Source organism: Sander vitreus, chromosome 19 (assembly GCF_031162955.1).
Source record: "Sander vitreus isolate 19-12246 chromosome 19, sanVit1, whole genome shotgun sequence".
Classification (NCBI taxonomy): domain Eukaryota; kingdom Metazoa; phylum Chordata; class Actinopteri; order Perciformes; family Percidae; genus Sander; species Sander vitreus.
In genome coordinates this window covers 4,330,231-4,348,582 of record NC_135873.1, presented here as the reverse complement: position 1 = coordinate 4,348,582, position 18,352 = coordinate 4,330,231, and the positions used below count along the sequence as shown (strand labels likewise).

At 38.1% G+C, this 18,352-nt stretch overlaps 2 protein-coding genes across 4 annotated transcripts; both read left to right on the top strand.

Annotated features, from left to right (window-relative positions):
- Positions 1-239: 239 nt before the first annotated feature.
- LOC144534161 (uncharacterized) lies at positions 240-7,240 on the top strand. 3 transcript variants are annotated; one of them, XM_078275911.1, is made up of 10 exons: positions 240-444; positions 1,248-1,342; positions 1,578-1,637; positions 4,157-4,216; positions 4,312-4,371; positions 4,653-4,712; positions 4,851-4,922; positions 5,033-5,095; positions 5,206-5,283; positions 7,092-7,230. In XM_078275911.1, exons 2-10 carry the CDS (start codon positions 1,295-1,297, stop codon positions 7,173-7,175), a joined length of 585 nt encoding a protein of 194 aa, XP_078132037.1. In that variant the 5' UTR covers positions 240-444; positions 1,248-1,294; the 3' UTR covers positions 7,176-7,230. The 3 variants fall into 3 exon arrangements, with proteins under 3 accessions (XP_078132037.1, XP_078132038.1, XP_078132039.1); XM_078275912.1 differs by lacking the exon at positions 5,206-5,283 and having other exon boundaries at positions 7,092-7,238; XM_078275913.1 differs by lacking the exons at positions 5,033-5,095; positions 5,206-5,283 and having other exon boundaries at positions 7,092-7,240.
- Positions 7,241-7,677: 437 nt separating this feature from the next.
- On the top strand, positions 7,678-17,313 carry LOC144534270 (apolipoprotein L6-like). The gene is made up of 8 exons (XM_078276104.1): positions 7,678-7,733; positions 7,964-8,017; positions 8,279-8,311; positions 13,651-13,728; positions 14,434-14,473; positions 14,566-14,611; positions 15,001-15,415; positions 16,354-17,313. Exons 1-8 carry the CDS (start codon positions 7,731-7,733, stop codon positions 16,834-16,836), a joined length of 1,152 nt encoding a protein of 383 aa, XP_078132230.1. The 5' UTR covers positions 7,678-7,730; the 3' UTR covers positions 16,837-17,313.
- Positions 17,314-18,352: the final 1,039 nt, after the last annotated feature.

Here is an 18,352-nt window from a genome sequence, read left to right as displayed (position 1 = left end):
TCATTAGGATACGACTACTGAATTTATAGTATTATGTTATTTTACCCTTTTAAACAATAAGTCTGTTTTTGTGGTTTGAATTTTTCAATTTTCTGAGAATTCGATTTTTGAAACCTGCGGTATTATTATTTTTTTTTTTTTTTTAGGTCCTGGAGTACAATATGCCACGCAGTGCAGTTAACAGGTGATCTAAATTTGTACATGGACATGCGCATCTTGTCTCTAACTAGTCACAACTTTTAGGGTGTGGAGCACATTGTTCGCCTTTTTAAACTGAAACTTTCTCTGAAATCAAAGCAGGCACATTCTGGTCTGCCGCAGTATTTGCCAAATCGGTTTGACGTCTCTGAAGGAGGAATGAAGGGCCGTGTTGCACAACTTTTGAACTCGTTTAACCCTGATGTTGTTGCAGCGTTTTATTTGTTTTTCTGTCGCAACACTGAGGTAGGCACCCTGCTCGTTCCATTGTGTTGTTGCCAGCGGTTTGTTTTGTCAACCATTCCTCTGTACGATGACGTTTGTAAGCGCATATGACGTTCTTTTGTGTGAAAGCACCACAAGCTATTCAAAGTTGTGGCAATTTAATGGGTTGCTACCTTTATGCTATCTTACACGTTGTATAAAAGCGACTTCAAGACTTTTCAATCCATATCATCGCTTGTACCAATACAGCGTAACTTTTTTTCGCTTGCTCAGATTTCACTCAGGCTTTTTCAAGTAATGGGTGGGCGCTAGCAGTCAATGAGTTAGAAATACATACAACTGACAGAAATCGCTGTATGATGGATCTGATATAACCGATTTTGTCAGTAAAACCTAAGTTGTCACAAAAACATTAAACTCATACTTGACGAGTTTTGGTTGGCCAGTTATGCATAGTAGTACATTAAATAACCCACATTTGAATGGACTTTGGTTGTGGTTCTGTCCAGAGAAAAGAGGGCAACAACGACCTTGGCAGCTTATGAGTACAAATGTACTATTGTGCTAAAAAGAAAGGTCTATTATGTGACTGTCATAGCTTGTATTTAGTTGGAGCCACGGTTTTTTTCACTCATCACGTCCTAATATTTAAAATACCATGTATTTCAGCATGCATATTCAGAATATATAAAGGCTCAACAGCCCCAACTCCAGTTGTCCAACCAAGACCCAGCCAGGGCGTATGGAAAATGTGTGGTGGAATAATTGGGTATTTTGTTTAACATGCGTTTGTTGCTTTAACTGAGTCATTTATTCATCACCAGGATCTAAACAACCCAACAGAGTACAGCCCAACAGACAAGAAGCAGGAATGATCGCCAACACTGAGGTCACGAGCGAGCCTAACCCAAAGACCAAGGTGAGTCCCACATTTGTAATATCTTTTCTCCCATTTGTACACGCTTGACTCAACCTGTTTTTTTGTTTATTTTGTCATAATTAATCTGTATTTGTATAAACATCAGAGGACGGGGGTTATAGGAGTTATGCAGAAGGTCAACCCATTCAAGTCTACCTCACAAGAAGACATGTCAACGTTAAACAGTAATTGTTGAGTGTTGTAAAATATTAATAAACTTGTGATCTTTATTCAGGCCCTCTCTACAGTCGGCAAAGCTCCTTCCTCAGAGTCACAGGAAGCAGACTCCACACAGGTGAGAAGAACTCAGATATAACTGATGTGCCATCACTGTATGTATCAATGGACAGCAAATTGTAAAGTCTTCATAAAACTGAATGGAGCGCCAGAAGAAGCCAGGGTGTTAGTCATCAGAGACCGTGTGTGTGTGTGTGTGTGTGTGTGTGTGTGTGTGTGTGTGTGTGTGTGTGTGTGTGTGTGTGTGTGTGTGTGTGTGTGTGTGTGTGTGTGAGAGAGAGAGATGTTGACCCGGATAGGAATTTTTTTTTTAAGAATGTGAATAACAACTGCAGTTACTATACAGAAGACCAGTTCAATAATGATATCAAACTAGATCATGTTTTATCAATTATACACTTCAATAGCACAAGTCTTTATGCAAACGTTCATAATATCAGAGAATATTTGAGTCCGTTCACACCATTTAATGTGATAGCTATCTCTGAAACTTGGTTTAGCTTGGAGAAAGGGGTGGATTTCGAGTTGGATAGTTATGATTTAAACTACATGAATAGAGTAAATGGAAAAAAAGGACGGTAGGTGGCTATGTGGACAGAAGATTAAAATATACGGTGATAGCCTGACAACTGTTATTGATGATGTCTGTAAATGTATTACCATTGAAATTCATATGGGGAAAAAAAGAAAATATGATTGTCAGCTGTGTATAAATGCGTTTAAACGTTAGTAAAAAAAAGTAATTGATATCGAGGACTGGAAAAAAATGTGGATGAAACCTATAAAGCCCATGATTCTTTTTAAAATATATTCATGACATTGTATGATAAAAACTGTCCTATGAAACAATACAGGAAGAAATCAAATTCTCTAGATAGGCCCTGGATCACAAAGGGATTGCTGAATGCCTGCAAGAAAAAGAATACCCTATATAGAGAATTTATAAAATATAGAAATAAAGATACAGAAACTAAATGTAAAAGATATAACAAATAAATGAACTGATATTATTAGGAAATGTAAGAAAACTATTATAATACACTATTTGAAATGAACAAAAACAACACAAAGGGTACGTGGAATATATGAAATAAAATGATTAGAAATAGAACAACTAACACTAGCTACACCGATCATTTCACTGACAAAGGAATGACAATCACTAATATGAATGAGGTGGTTGAGGGGTTTAATAATTCCTCCGTTAGTGTGGGACCCAAACTAGTTAACTGTTAACAAGTTAAAGAGTAAAAAATCCACAGATTGGAATGGTATAGACATGATGCTAATCAAGACCCTCTAACCTACAAATTCAAAATGGGCTCTTTTCCAAGTCAAATGAAAATTGCTCAAGTGATCCCATTATACAAAACAGGGGACAAACATATTTTTACTAATTATACTAGTAGGCCAGTTTCTTACTTTCCCAGTTTCCCAGTTTTTTTTTTTTTTTTTTTTTTTTGTACGGTTGGACAGTTTCATTTAAAAGGATTAGCTGTTGATGGACAGTCAGTATGGGTTCAGAACAAATCGAGCAACTTCTATGGCCGTATTGGAATTAGTTGAAGACTTAACTAGTTCAATTGACAACAAGAATTATGCAGTGAGGGTTTCTATGTATTTGTACAGGACAGGTGGGTGAACAGCATGGTCGTGGAAAATGACTTCTATACAATGACTGGTATACAGTGAAAGTATGTTTTGTTTATTGAAATCAGCTCCGTGGGGAACATTTGTGTTGCCTGAGTCATTTGTGTTTTAAAAACTGAAGCATAAAAATTCTCCATTTAGTTATGTTCTTGTCATTTGTCACGCCATTTGCATCTCACACCAGGTGATCAGTCAGTGTCCCAGCTGTAGCGTCCTTAAAGGTCCCATGGCATGAAAATTTCACTTTATGAGGTTTTTTAACATTAATATGAGTTCACCCAGCCTGCCTATGGTCCCCCATTGGCTAGAAATGGCGATAGGTGTAAACCGAGCCCTTTGAGAAAATGAAAGCTCAGATTGGCCGATCTGGGATCTTGCTCCTTATGATCTCATAAGGGGCAAGGTTACTTCCCCTTTCTCTGCTTTGCCCGCCCAGAGAATTTGGCCCACCCATGAGAGAGAGAGCGAGACATCATGGCTTTCAAACGAGTGAAGTGGAAGTTGGTCAAGGCCACACACCCACCCTCAACCTTGCTCCCTCTCTCTCCTCCTCAATAGCTACAGACACAGAAATGGCACATACTAAGGAAAGCTCGCTCAATGGTGTTTTTTGCCTCCAACGTCGCCTTCCAGGCAGCTAACCTTAACCTAAACATAACCATTGCCGCGCTGCCTGGAAGGCGACTTTGGGGGCAAAAAACACCAAACACTGGAAAGCTCATTGTGGGACTGGCTCTGGTGGCTGTAATTCTGCACCAAGGCTGAATTTTGGGAAAGAGACTACCCTAAGGCCACTAAGGTCTATATAAAATCATCCAAAAAGCAGCATGTCATGGGACCTTTTAAATACAGTACAGCTACATGGTAAATGAACAGGACGAGAGGGCGTGCATCAATTTATGAAATGTTTGATAACTTGTATTTCAGAACCCTGGTGTATTCAGAGGGGTCATGCAGAACGTCAACCCATTCAAGTCTACCCACCAGGTAACCACAGCATTGTGTGCATGTTACAGTTGTAATGCTAATGGATGATCTATGTCAGACAATAAGGCGTCCACTTAGCTGGTTTTCTCACGCAGGTCTTTAAAGCTGCATCTTCAGAGTCACTGGAACAGGAACGGGTTTCAGACACTAATCAGGTAAGTGAAAGATGATAATTTCCCCTCACTAAGAAGAGCTTTAAGTATAGACCCCGGTTTACAAGGCCATCACATTCACATTATACAGTAATTCCCTTAATTTTAAACACAAACTAAAGGACATTTCTCTATCTCCTCTACGTACTGTAAATGTGAATTAGTTGGACATAAAAAGATGGAGTAGTAAACAATCTCCCCAGTTATGGGCCCTTTCCATTTTGAGTCTGTATATGCAATATATTTTACATGCAGGAGGATGACCTTGCATGGTTGTGTTTCAGAACCCGGGTATGTTAAAAGGGGTGATGCAGAAAGTCAACCCGTTCAAGCGTTCAGCACAGGTATCTCCTTTGTACATTTTAACATGAGATTATTCGCAAATCATTTTAGAATGGGATGCAAATATACAACTTGATATGAAGGAATTAAAGTTCACACAGTAGTGCAGAAAATTGGAGCATCTTGTTTTTATGTTCCAGGTGCCAAAGAGCGATCCTCAAAATGATGCTGCCGATCCACCAGAGAAGGGAAAAGAATTTCAAGGCAAACAGGTGAACATGGTCAACTCTACTATACATAGTCCATGGATCTGAATTTGCATGCACTTGTTCATATGGCACACTTGGACTTCAACTGTCCAATGAATGTATGCGTCTTTTAGAATCCATCGATGATTGCAGCAATGATGCAGAAAGTCAACCCATTCAAATCCTCACAGCCACAGGTACCAGTTATAACACCGATGATGACACTAAATGGGTGTTTGGTAATGAGAAAATTCTTATTGACTGTGCTTGCTATTGTTTTTGTTTGCCTTGTACCCGGTCTTCCCAGCATAAGCAACCTCTACACACTGACCTTTCCTCCAGCACCGGAAGCTTAGCAGACAGTAACAGCGTGCCAGAGAAGCAGGTAGATCTGTGCAATTGAGCAGACCCCATGAAGCCTTTTTCTAGCTGATCATGTAGGTGTTAAGCATAAAGTAACATGTTAACATTTTATGCATGTCAACTACCTAATATGTAGTCTTTAAAGCAAGAGTTTGTGCTGCTTTTATAAATAATCAGAATCATATTTTATAACCCTACACACATGACTCTGATAAAATGCTTGTTTTCTCAGTAGTCCCCCACCATGTAGAAAGTAGCAGTGCGCACTGCCCTCTGCCAGTGTTAGTCTTGATACTACCACCAGGTGGTGCCAAAGAAAGCAATTTGAGTTTTCAGAGTGATCCGAACTTTGTCTTTGAGTCTTTTTCATTTCCGGTTAATTTTGTTCACCTCCTGAATATTACCTACACAGGAATAGTGAGATTGTAGATTTTTACAGCTTCTGCTGTATCAACAGTGGTTCTCAATAATTTTTTTAAATCATGTACCCCCTTTTGAAATATTTTTCATCGACGTACCCCCTGAACAGCACAAAAACAGTTTTGGTTGAAAACAAATGCCTAGCTTTATAAAAGAGGCACTTTTATAAATACAGCGCTGCACCATCAGTGTCTGATTTACTAAACAACAATAGTGTAACTGCAAAAACACTTAAATGCTTAATTTCAAATGTTTACAATCACCAAATGAATTCAGAATTATAGCATAGTTTGCACGACTGATATTTTTTTAAAATTTACATTTAAAAAAAGAAAATCTCACGTACCCCCTGCAGTACTCCAAAGTAACCCTAGGGGTATACGCTCCCCCATTTGAGAAACACTGATATATAATTTGTGTAATTGTTGTGTTTATTTTAGATCCCTGGGGTGTTCAAAGGGATGATGCAGAAAGTAAACTCCTTTTAGATCTCACACACAGGTAGTTTACACAAGATGAACCTCTAACTTTGTCATCTTGAAGGTTGAAAAGGTTTTGAACAACTCACTTTAGCAGTTGGTTTTTCTGCTCGCCGCCATCTTGCCAGTCAAAAAGAGTTTGTGTACACAAACAATGTTCTCAATGCTGGAGTTCATGTGTAGAGCCCCTGGTGATACTTTGAGGAAAGTTTCATGTTGTGTCGAGCCTTTTTAGTGTTTTAAAAATAGTGATTTTGATGCGAGTAGCGCCCCTAGCACTCCCATTCAAAAGGCAATTTGACCGAAAACGAAAATACGGTCAATCTTAAATGTGGCGCTTCCGTCCTAATTATGCTTTTAAACGAAAGTTTGACTCAGGTACCTTCACAAAAAGACCCTAGGTTGCATTTTGGCGAGAGTTCCGCTTTCGATTTTGTATTTTCTTCGATAACCTGATTTACTGGAGACAGTCGGTTATCAGCTTTGTGAGTAATGTTTCATGGAATCCTAGTTTTCAGTTATTTGGAGCCAGTATAGTCAGATGTCAGATAATGCATGTCAGAAAGACTTGTGAGAAAGACGTGTGGTTTGCTCATTCAAGACGCAGGTACGGTTTAGGGTTACAGTGTTGTTTGGAAGGAATGGAGAAGTGAAAATGATTTCCAAGTTGACCCAGATGCATTGAGCATTAATCACAGACCATGTTGACTCGATTGTTGTCTTTGACCTTTGATAGCATACCTCCCGATGTTCATCACATGAGCGTATAATAGTCATATTAATATGACAATAGCCAGCAACAATACTTAGATCACCATATATTAACTCCTTGGATGTTGATACTTAACTATCTGTTTTTTATTTCTTTTATATTGTAAGACCCAACTGCTCTTCAATTTTGTCCCCCCCCCCCAAATCCATTTCTTATCAGGAACACCAAGCTATTCACAGTGAGCACTCCTCCAGCTCTGACAGTGTGGATGACAGTACCATAAAGAGACATGTAAGACAGTAAATACATTATGATGAAACCATTGTTTCCCATTTACTGGAACTGCCCGTAGTTTTAAGTAACACCTTAAAAAATGCTGTTTAGCCAGAAAAACTGAAGCATATGTCGAGAGAGGAGCAAGTGATGTGCAAACCCAAACCAGAAAACAATGGTTGGTTGTTTTTCATGGAGGTAGTCATCAGTGTCTTGACATGAGCCAACAAAGTATCTAATCTCATTATTCCTAGATTGAGGAAGTTTGGATAGTAGCAAAATGAATAATAAAAGGCTCATTGTGGTGATCTTTGAGCCATTAGGAAATGATCACAACAGTGAATCAAACGTAATAAATCTGATACCCCAGATCAGTATGTAAAGCATCAATTTACAGCCACATAAAAGCTTGATTGTGTGCCGTACTCAAAGTGAGGCATTTTTGAAGCCATCATGTGGGGTACAACCCCCCAAGTCAAACTAGTTTAAAGAGCTAATACGCCAACTTCTCCGCAGTCTATTTGGTATGCTGATGCCAGCTGCGAGGTGAAAAGCCAGCCAACGGAGGCACGGAAGAAGGGGTCTATGGTATGTAAAACGGGGATTAAGGTCAGGTTACATTCAAATTTAAGTCAATTCAACATGTGATGTAAAACTACTACTTAAAGCTATCTATATACAGTACTCTATGACCACTAACACTTGTGTGGAAGTGAATCCTAATTATCCTTTGTTTGTATTATTGCACATGCTCTTTTACTGTAGGGGCTGAAAAGATGTCACAACATTCATGTTTTTTTTTTTTCTTTCTTCTCTAGACTTTGAGAATAAGGAGGATTCTGCCCACTGCATTATTTGGATTTGGAACAAAGGTACTAGTAAACATACATCATTATACTGCTAAATGTAGGGGTTCACTCCAATTTTATTTCAAATATTTTCTTTTCAATTACACAAAAGAAATTCACCACATTGAAAGTGAAATATTCCATAGTGCTGTTTTGCTTTGTTTACATTTTTCATAGTTAGGCCTATGTATTTTAAATGGGAACATTTTCTCCATCATAATGTCATAGTGCTGTTAGTTTTGTTTTCCATTTTTTCTAATCATTAATTTGGTTTTTGCTTTACAGGACTCATCATCTGACACTGAAGCACTGCCCCAGGTAATTAGGCAATGCAGCTTCACACACCTTTAAAACACACAATGCAGTGAAAAAGTAGGAACAATTTTAATAGAATAAAATGAAATAAAACCCCAAAAATAGATACAAGATATCGTTTCACTACAGTCATAAATGGACCCAAATGCAGTAAAGAAAATCGATGTGCATAAATGAACCACAGGATAATGACTACAGCTGAGCTGCTTTATAGCTGTTTTTTCCCACAGTGCAAATTACAGTTGGTGCGTGTTAAGCACACACATAATTGACATTATAAAACTATGTAAATAAAACCATACACTGTATGGCACAGTCATTAATCAAGGCAGGGTAATATTTGGTAAGGGTGTGTGGTTAAAGGATAACCGTTGTTAGCCCATGTAATAGGGCCCTCTGTCCTTTTGTTGGAATATATTTTGATTAAATTGTCTTTAAAATTCTGGCCTGGGATTTCTCTCAGAATTATTTTGGCCTCTTTTAACCCTGCCATTACAGAACAGCCTGTGGTTTCTCATATGAATTCTGTAGCACATTTTCTCATATCATCTCTTTCCTTGCTTGCCTCTGATGTAAAGATGGAGACGCAGAGATGATCTTGCTTGCTCACGTAGTCGGGATCGTAGCCATAGGTCGTAGCTAATAGCCATCTTCACCTTTTCTTTTGTGTTTACTCTGATGTATACATTTGAAAACTTTAACCGGCCAGGCTAGCAAAATCGGCAGGAGACTGGTGAGTTGATGTCCCTATGCTGATGAACGACTCGTAGCGATGAGATGTCCACAGAGATGGTCTTGCTAGCCTGAGCTCATCTTCTCCACCTTTTTCTCTGATGTTTACATTTGAAAGCTTGCAGCAGACTAGCTAGTCCAGGCTAACCGAGTCAGCAGGAGACTGGTAAGTTAATTTCCCAGTCCTGATGAGCAACTCGTAACCACATGCCAACACCATCTAACGTCAACCACATAAAGCACAACTAATATTTGTGAAATAGACAATTCAGCATACATTTTGCAAAGTTGATGGAGAGGCGACTTGAGATGTCTGTGCCTTCTCAAACACTGTTCCTCTGCCAACTCTGAGCTTAAATGGCAGGCTAACATATTTGAATGGAATGTTGCCTGCTTTCCATAATTGATTTTAAAGAACAGGAAAGACATTGTTGTATCATTCTACTGTAGACTTACTGCAGCATTCCTGCTACATCTGTTGTAGTCTGGATCAACGGAAGTAGCCTACATTTCCAGGATAAAGCCTGACGTGTGTTGGCGTTCTGAAAATCCCCTCGCTACAGGAACCGACCACAAACTTCGAGCTAGCAAACTACACGCTGAAAATAGCAAGTTTTGAAGAACATTTGGATCGTGCAATAAGGCAGGCCTATTTGGTTCTTTCAGTGAATGATTGAAAAGATTTACAAAGCATATATTTATGGTATTTACTCTCTAACTGGGACATTTTGGGTCCAATAGGTGGGATTGCTGTGGACGAAGTACACACGGTGACACACTGGGAAGAGCAAATTGTGCTTAACCATGTATCCAGTTAATTTAAATGGCTCTCATTACTGTATTGTGTGAACAGTTGACTTCATTTAATATTGTATGTGGCGTTCTCTTTTGCATGGTGCAAATGTTCCACCGAAACAAGTTCCTTAAAGAGACCATTTTGCAGAGGCAGTTACTGTGTCCGGAGCATAGCGTCACCCAAGACGTTTGTGATTGGTCTAAAGAAATGCAAACTACCCAGAGCGCCAGTGCAGCCAGACCTTACACCACAGCGCTGTAGAGATAGGTCTGGCAACGCAAGACTACTGTATATCTGTTGTAGCCTACAGTTAACTTAATGTAGTTGATGTGTATAGGACTCCACTCTCTCCTTCCGGTTCCACATCAAAAACATCATGAAGTCCACCTTCTTCCACCTCAGAAACATCTCAAGACTCCGGCCTTCACTCACACATTCAGTAACTGAGACACTCATCCATGCCTTCATCACCTCCCGTCTGGACTACTGCAATGGTGTTCTGTCTGGACTTCCCACCAAGGCCCTTAGCAAACTCCAATATGTCTAGAACTCTGCTGCCAGGGTTCTAACCCACACTAAGCCCTGGCAGCATATCACTCCCATCCTCCAACAGCTCGACTGGTTGCCAGTCAAGTCATGCATCACCTACAAGATCCTCCTGCTCACCTACAAATCTCTCCATGGACTTTCACCACAATACCTCACAGATCTCCTCCACCCCTACTACTCTCACTTTCCTTGCAGAAAAGTACCTCAAAACATTTCTTTTCACTAAGTCCTTTGACCCCTAAAACGTCGTCCCGGAGCTCTGTAGCAGCTAAATACAAGCAACTGCCGCGCTGATTTTATCGTTCTAGGGCACTAAAGATTCTTTATATTTCAGCGCTTTACTTAGTTTAAAATGCTATCTATTTTAGGTATATAATATATGGTCTATTGGTGACGGTGCATTGATCACTTTGAGGGGATAAAAATAATTCAGCAGAGGCAGGGATATGTAGACCAGAAAGGGGGAAATCCCAAGCATCCACCCCAGAAAATCCTTACCCCAAAGCGCTGTGGAGATAGATCTGGCAATGCAAAACTTTTTTTTCGACATTCTATACTGTGACTTTTATCACTTTTTTCGACATACTATGACTTTTTATAATTATTTTTTTTTTTGACATACTATGCTATGACTTTTATCACTTTTTGCGACATACTATATTATGACTTTTTCATCACTTTGTTCGACATAATATACTATGACTTTATCATTTCTTATGACATGCTATGACTTTTTAATCACTTTTTTCGACATGCTATAGCTAACTATGAGTTTTTATAAATTTTTTCGACATACTATGACTTTTTCGACGTGCTATACTATGACTTATCACTTTTTTCGACATGCTATATTATGACTTTTTTATCACTTTTTTCAACATACTATTCTGACTTTTTATCACTTTTTGCGACATACTATGACTTTTTATCATTTTTTTCGACGTGCTGTACTATGACTTACTTTTTTCAACATACTATGACTTTGACATACTATACTATGATTTTTTTTATCACTTTTTTCGACATACTATAACTTTTTTCAACATACTATACTATGACTTTTTATAACGTTTTTCGACATACTATTTTCAACATACTATTGTGACTTCATCACTTTTTCCGAAATACTATACTATGACGTTTTCAACATGCTATACTATGACTTTTTATCACTTTTTTTGACATACTATACTATTAATTTATTTTTCGAAATTCTATACTGTGACTTTTTTTATCAATTTTATTCAACATACTATATTATGAATTTTTTATCACTTTTTTTGACATACTATACTATGAGCTCGAATTACGACCTCGGGAAAATAAGTATTTGGTCACCTACAAACAAGCAAGATTTCTGGCTCTCACAGACCTGTAACTTCTTCTTTAAGAGGCTCCTCTGTCCTCCACTCGTTACCTGTATTAATGGCACCTGTTTGAACTTGTTATCAGTATAAAAGACACCTGTCCACAACCTCAAACAGTCACACTCCAAACTCCACTATGGCCAAGACCAAAGAGCTGTCAAAGGACACCAGAAACAAAATTGTAGACCTGCATCAGGCTGGGAAGACTCTGCAATAGGTAAGCAGCTTGGTGTGAAGAAATCAACTGTGGGAGCAATTATAAGAAAATGGAAGACATACAAGACCACTAATAATCTCCCTCGATCCGGGGCTCCACGCAAGATCTCATCCCATGGGGTCAAAATGATCACAAGAACGGTGAGCAAAAATCCGAATTTATATCAAAAATAAAAATGTCATACAAAATGACAGTAAAGAATGCCATAAAAATGTGAACAATAAAAATCATAAAATAGTGACGATAAAAATGTCATAAGAAATACGTAAAAAATGTTCAAACCATTTAAATCCTAGCTCATAACTTGACCTCAGCTAAAGATACAGTATATGATTCAAATTTAAGGCTTGATTGCCCATGTATGTTCATCACAGGTTATTAAAAAAAAAAAGCAGAGCACATCCAGTAAAAAACACCTCACATTATGTTCCATCTACTTGTAATTGGACAGGTATGAATAAACCACACTTTAATATCTGCTATTAAAAAGGGGTAAGGCCTAATTCAGGCTTCAACGCTTGTTGGTTTGAGGCTGTTGTTACATTGTGCTTCTCTTTACTTGGGCATTTAGCTCTTTGAAACACCTGTGGCCTTTGTGCCAGTAACCACCGTTGAGACTCGTTTTCACTGGAACTAGATTTTATATGCCACCTATTGATGTAGACATATTTCTTCTCTTTTAATCCTCGTCTTCCCTTCAACCTTGAAAAAAAGATTTTTCTGACATTTGTGACGCTTTTTTTTCACAGTTTGTCTTTGCGTTTTCCAATGTTTTAAATTTTTCTTCTATACATTTTCAGCGCTTATTTCTATGTCCAATATTTTCTGATATAAAACAAAAATTTAAAATGGGCCAATGTGACCCGAAGTCAACACAAGGGTTAAAGCTGTGGTAGGCACTTTATTTTTCAAAATCAATTATAATCTTTCAGCATATTGTTATTCAAGTGGCCTGAGACAACTAGAAACTAGACTTCTGCATCTTCTCTGGGCTTTGTTTTGAGGCTTTAATAAATCTAGCCCATGACGGGAGACTTTAAAAACCTATTGGCATTGTTATACAGTAAATTAACGGTAACAGTAAATTAAACCACCCAAAAGTATAAATGAAAAATGAATTAAATTAGCTCTACTGCAGCCAGCTACATTAAAATGCAGCTTACATGTCACTGCATGGATGTCTATTATAATCTAATGTATAATAAAGTGAGTATTCACTATGCATTTATTGTTACATTAAGTGCATTTTTCTTGATAATACTTGCATAGTTTCACTAAAGTAAGATTTTGAATGCAGGACATTTAATTGTAACTGAGTACTTTTAAATTGTGGTATTGCCATTATTACTTAGTAAAAGATCTTGATACTGAAGACATCAGTTACGGAAGTTTTTTTTTTTCCAGTGACTGAAAATTAGTTATTTATAGTTATACTTAGTAGTAATTAGTTAGTTATAGTAAGTCATTAAAATGTTTTTCGTCTATAATTGATATTGTACAATGGCCATTGGTAAAAATAGTGAATATTTTATATTGTTGCATGCCTAATGGTAACCAATTAGCATTTCTGAAATGGTAACAAAGGATGTAGCAAGGTAAAAGGTTTCAACCATTGTATGGCAGCAAAAGAGGACAGACTTTGGACAGAATGTATTCAGTGTGCTGTACTTTTCTCTTCTAGGAAGTAGTGGAAGTTCAGACACTAGAGATGGCTGAAGTACCAGTGCCCAGTGAAGGAACTGTCCTGGACCCTCTAGAAGTAAGCTTGTTTTTAATGTCTTAATGATGTTGATAGGTTTTCAATGTAGTGAGTCCGCGGGACCCACAGGTGGTCATTTAAATGAGTCCCTGGGAAATTGAGTGGGTCCCAGACAGTCCTAAACTAACATTTTTTTTAACATCCTCCAAGATATATAAGGCCTCCTATAATGAATGTGGACCATTCACATTTTTAAATCTTTGTTTTTCTACATGATCAAAAATTGCTAAAATCATTCAAACTGATCTTTAATATAAATGAAACATTATCCAAATTTTTTTATATATATATATATATATATATATATAACCATAACCAATATTGGAAGAATTGCTATCATAAGCCACGTGTTGCTCAGTGCCCTTTATCTACCACTTCTTTTCCCATCATTATCAGGTAACACTAAATCCGTAATGTTCTCATACAGCATACAGACCGACTGACAGCTGCACACAGCACTTTGTCTGTGCCAGCCAACTGCGGTTTCACTACGGCGAAAGGCTTCCCCTCCCATAACTAAGATTTTTTTTTAACACAAGCCATTTTGACTGAAATCTGAGAGGCTGAAATTAGACGAACAATATGCCCACATACCTATCAACATCACTGGTCTTATAATGTTACATCACATGGTGCTTGTTTTATGTGTATTTAATACAATACATATGGAATTATTCTAACGAGTTTCAAATTGTTGACTTCCAGGATGAGGAAGGCCTTTTAGCGTGGTGGAGAACAGTAGGGGGTATGCTTGATATTTACAATGTTTTGTTGATTTATTGGGGAACCTGCTTATACACTATAACTTGTAGTTGTAATCGTTCTTTCGTGTGTTAGGCTGGGATGAGTGGAATCAGAGCAACCAGAACGATGAACCTGAAGAGTAAGTGCATTTTGAAGTTATGAATTTGCTTGTAGAATTTATTTTCTAAGGATTAAGAGTTGCACAGGCCAGTATTAACAGAAAACATTGTATCACAATACTATGCTTAAATCCCAGACAATCGACTTAATATATACAGTAAATATTACATTTCTACCTTTAAAAAATAGTTTGTTTATCCTTAACAACTAAGGTTGACACATTACTCATCTTGTCTACAGAACTAACCTTTACCAAAAGCATGGCAGCTTAATGCTTCACTGTTATATACAATACATAAATGGTTCTTAGTTTAAAGTTATTTAGGTCCTTTTTTTTTTTTTTACTTAAATTTGCATTATAATCCAGTATTTTTCTTGTAACATATTTTCCTTGTTTCCTTGTCTCAGAGTGGTGGAACAAGCAGCTGATCGTGTCTTCTTGGCAGCTCAACTTTTTGTTCGCTTTTTTAACCAGCGCGGTGCCTCACTCCAGCAGCGAATCCTGGAGCTGCTCGCTTTGGCTGATTCAGCTGATATTTTCCATAAGAAAACCGTCAAGGCCTGTGTCGGTGGTGGGGTGGCCAGTGTTGCTGGGTCTATCACTACTATCACTGGCCTCATTTTGGCACCCTTTACAGCAGGAGCATCGCTCATCGTCACTGCTGTAGGCATTGGTGTAGCTACGGCAGGTGGGGTGACATCTGCTTCAGCCAACATCACTGACACAGTCCATTCAAAGACAGACCGCAAGAAGGTGGAGCAGACGATCAAAGACTACGAGGAGGAGATGAAGGACATCAAGGAGTGCCTAGAGTTTTTGCAGGTGAGAAGATATAAGACAGGCAGTTTGTCAGTTGCATGCAAATCTTAAAAACATACTGCTTAAACACAACCTTGTGATCATTTTATTTGTGTTCTTTAAGCTTTGAGTGTGAGAAATCATATTCACCTTGTGTGCATAGATAATACTGCCCCCTTTTATACAAGACAGAGAACTGCAATATTGTTCCACTAATATCTCGAAACAAAAGTCTAAATTGTCTACTTTTGTGACTGGGCGAATTAGGCAAACTCGCCCATCTTTCCAAGTCGCCCAGAACCACATTCAGCATCTCGGTTGTTTGTTTTGTTTAACGAAACCAGGGGTCTCCAACCTTTCTTCATCTAAGGGCTACTTTAAAAAACTAAAGTGGCCAAGAGCTACTTGCATCACATCACTTATTTATTTACATAACACACAAGCTGAATGGAGCTACTGTTTGTACACGTATGAAATTGCAATACCCAAAGCTTATGAGAAATCATTACTTGATGTCAAAGTTCATGACTATTTTACACTTCTTTTAGCCCACATAGTTAGCTACATCACTGAAAATATTCCCATCAAGGTCCAAGAAAACATTACCACTTTACACTTCTATGGCTCACAAAGTTAGCTACCTCACTTTTAATATTGTGGTAATTTTGTCTCAGTTTGTCAACCTATTGACGAGCTACTGGAATATGCTCCATGCTACCGATAGCTCGCAAGCTACTTGTTGGGTAAACTGTACACTGGAATCTTGGTTTTCCAGTCCTGTGCCATGCTAACCAAAATCTAGAGCAGCAATTTGAAGTGATAATCTGCATAATGATAAAAGAATTGACAACCACAAAGGTTTCCTTTTTCAATCCTACCATTTACCAGTTTGTTTGGTAAACAAATCCTATTCGTTAATAAAAACTGCCCATATTGTAAAATCTCTCTTATCTACCCGCCAGGAAGGGATGGAGACGCTTGAGGAGTGGAACTTTGAGAAGTATGTTGAGAGCATCGCAAAGAAGCACCTTAACAAGAACATTGAACATGTAATGAAGGATGGCGGGTGTGCCGGAAAGGCTTTAATGATCAACACAGAGAGCCTGATTAGTACTGTTCAGGTCCTCAGTGTTGCAGGGGGTGCTGCTAAAGCCGCCCAAGTGATGAGCGTTACCACTGGAGTTATGTCAGGTCTCTTCCTGGCTCTAGACATCTTTTTCCTGGCAAAGGATACCATGGAGTTAAAAAAGGGAGCCAAGACAGAGTTTGCTGCTAAGATTCGAGAGGTTTGTAGGGACCTGCAGGATGGGCTGCTGGAGCTAAACCGCATCAAGGAACAGCTGCAGAAAACCATTGATGGAATAGAGGTGGAGGTAGACAAGGAGGAAGATGATGAAGAGCTTTTAAGGTCTGAGTTAAAGAAACTCGCAGAATTTGAAGAATGAAGGCTGGTTAGAAAACCAAACCAAAGCCTGCCTTAATCCTAACACCACAAACCCAAGCAAATCTTGACAGTTAGACAAAAACAGTCACTCAATTATCACTGCAATTGTTTCTCCCAAGAGCTGTTTCCCCTAGGTTTTTGGCCGGGGGTTTAGGGGTCCTCCCTCAAAAAAATTTGACGTTTATCAATAAATAAAAATCACATCATATTGGGCCATTATTATAACCATATGTGAAACATTGGAAAAGCTAGAGCAGATTAACAGCACACCCACACACAGACGGTGGATGCAGGAAAAACCGGAGATGAGACGTACACCATGACTTAAATAGAGGACAGCTACACTCGTTATTGTAAGTGCAATAAGTTAAAGTCGAAAAAGTGCTTTATGAAACTGTATTAACAATGAACAGATCAACAAGCCATTGACATAAATGTTCAAATTTGATTCATTCAATAAATTATTTTTTGACTTAAATCCACCAGCCATTTTAATATTATACCAACATCCTGAACCTTTTTGGTAAGGTTACTAGGAAAACTCAGCCCAGAGTAGCTTTTTTTTTTTTTTTAAATCAAAATTTTCACTGTCTCTAGCAACTTCATTGCAACAAAAAGTAGGGCTGTCAAAATAACGCGTTAATTTCGATGAATTAATCTGAGAAAAAATAACGCCGATTAATCCATTCCATATTGACATTTGACCCGGAGCCGTTCTTTGGAACATTTACTTGTAAAAATCTTCTTCCTGCCTTCCTACCGAAATCTGGTGCCACTGATATGCCTGCACTTCTCTCTGATGCTCTGAAACAGACGATACAGGTAACACAAACACCGCTGCACGTGACGCTAGTTAACACTATACTCAACAGCAGCTAACGTTAGCCTACCGCTAGCTAGTAGCTGGATTAAACACGGTTAAAATGCTGACAGTTTTTTTACTTTAACAAACAGTAAAGTTTGACTGTGTTTTACTGTAGAGGATTCAACACCGGGATGTAACAATCTGCCTCTGCCGTCGGAGAAACAACACAGACGTTGTTGCGTTCAATGAAACTGGTAAACTACAGCCTCGTGGTGCATTTTAAGTTATTGTAAATGTCCTTTTCCCATCTGGTGGTTGTTTTTGTCGTTCAACAGCAATTTACTAGTGAAATAAGTTATTGTTATACATTATTATTAAATCATTTAATTTTGACCATATGGCCTTAGCAATAAACAAGCCGTTCTTTAATGTCACCGACTGTTGTTTAGTACCCTTTTTTTTTCTTTTCTTTTTTTACTTTCTTAAAAAGTATCAGTTCAGGCACCGTTAATTATGTATGAGATTAATTTTGATTAATTAATCAGAGTATGTAATTAATTAGATAACATTTTTTAATCGATTGACAGCCCTAACAAAAATACAAAAGACATCGCAACTTTTATCGCAATCTTTTACAAAAGCTGCTGCAAATTCAGGCATTTTGGGCCTCAACAATCTAAAAAAAAAAGGCTGCGAAATCCTGGAGGGACTG

Coding starts and splice junctions, on each gene's coding strand:
- LOC144534161 (XM_078275911.1), top strand. CDS start 1,295: ATGATCGCCAACACTGAGGTCACGAGCGAGCCTAACCCAAAGACCAAG. Junction 1,343..1,577: donor AGCCTAACCCAAAGACCAAG/GTGAGTCCCACA, acceptor ATCTTTATTCAG/GCCCTCTCTACAGTCGGCAA. Junction 4,372..4,652: donor GGGTTTCAGACACTAATCAG/GTAAGTGAAAGA, acceptor GTTGTGTTTCAG/AACCCGGGTATGTTAAAAGG.
- LOC144534270 (XM_078276104.1), top strand. Junction 13,729..14,433: donor CTGTCCTGGACCCTCTAGAA/GTAAGCTTGTTT, acceptor GTTGACTTCCAG/GATGAGGAAGGCCTTTTAGC. Junction 14,474..14,565: donor GTGGTGGAGAACAGTAGGGG/GTATGCTTGATA, acceptor TTCGTGTGTTAG/GCTGGGATGAGTGGAATCAG.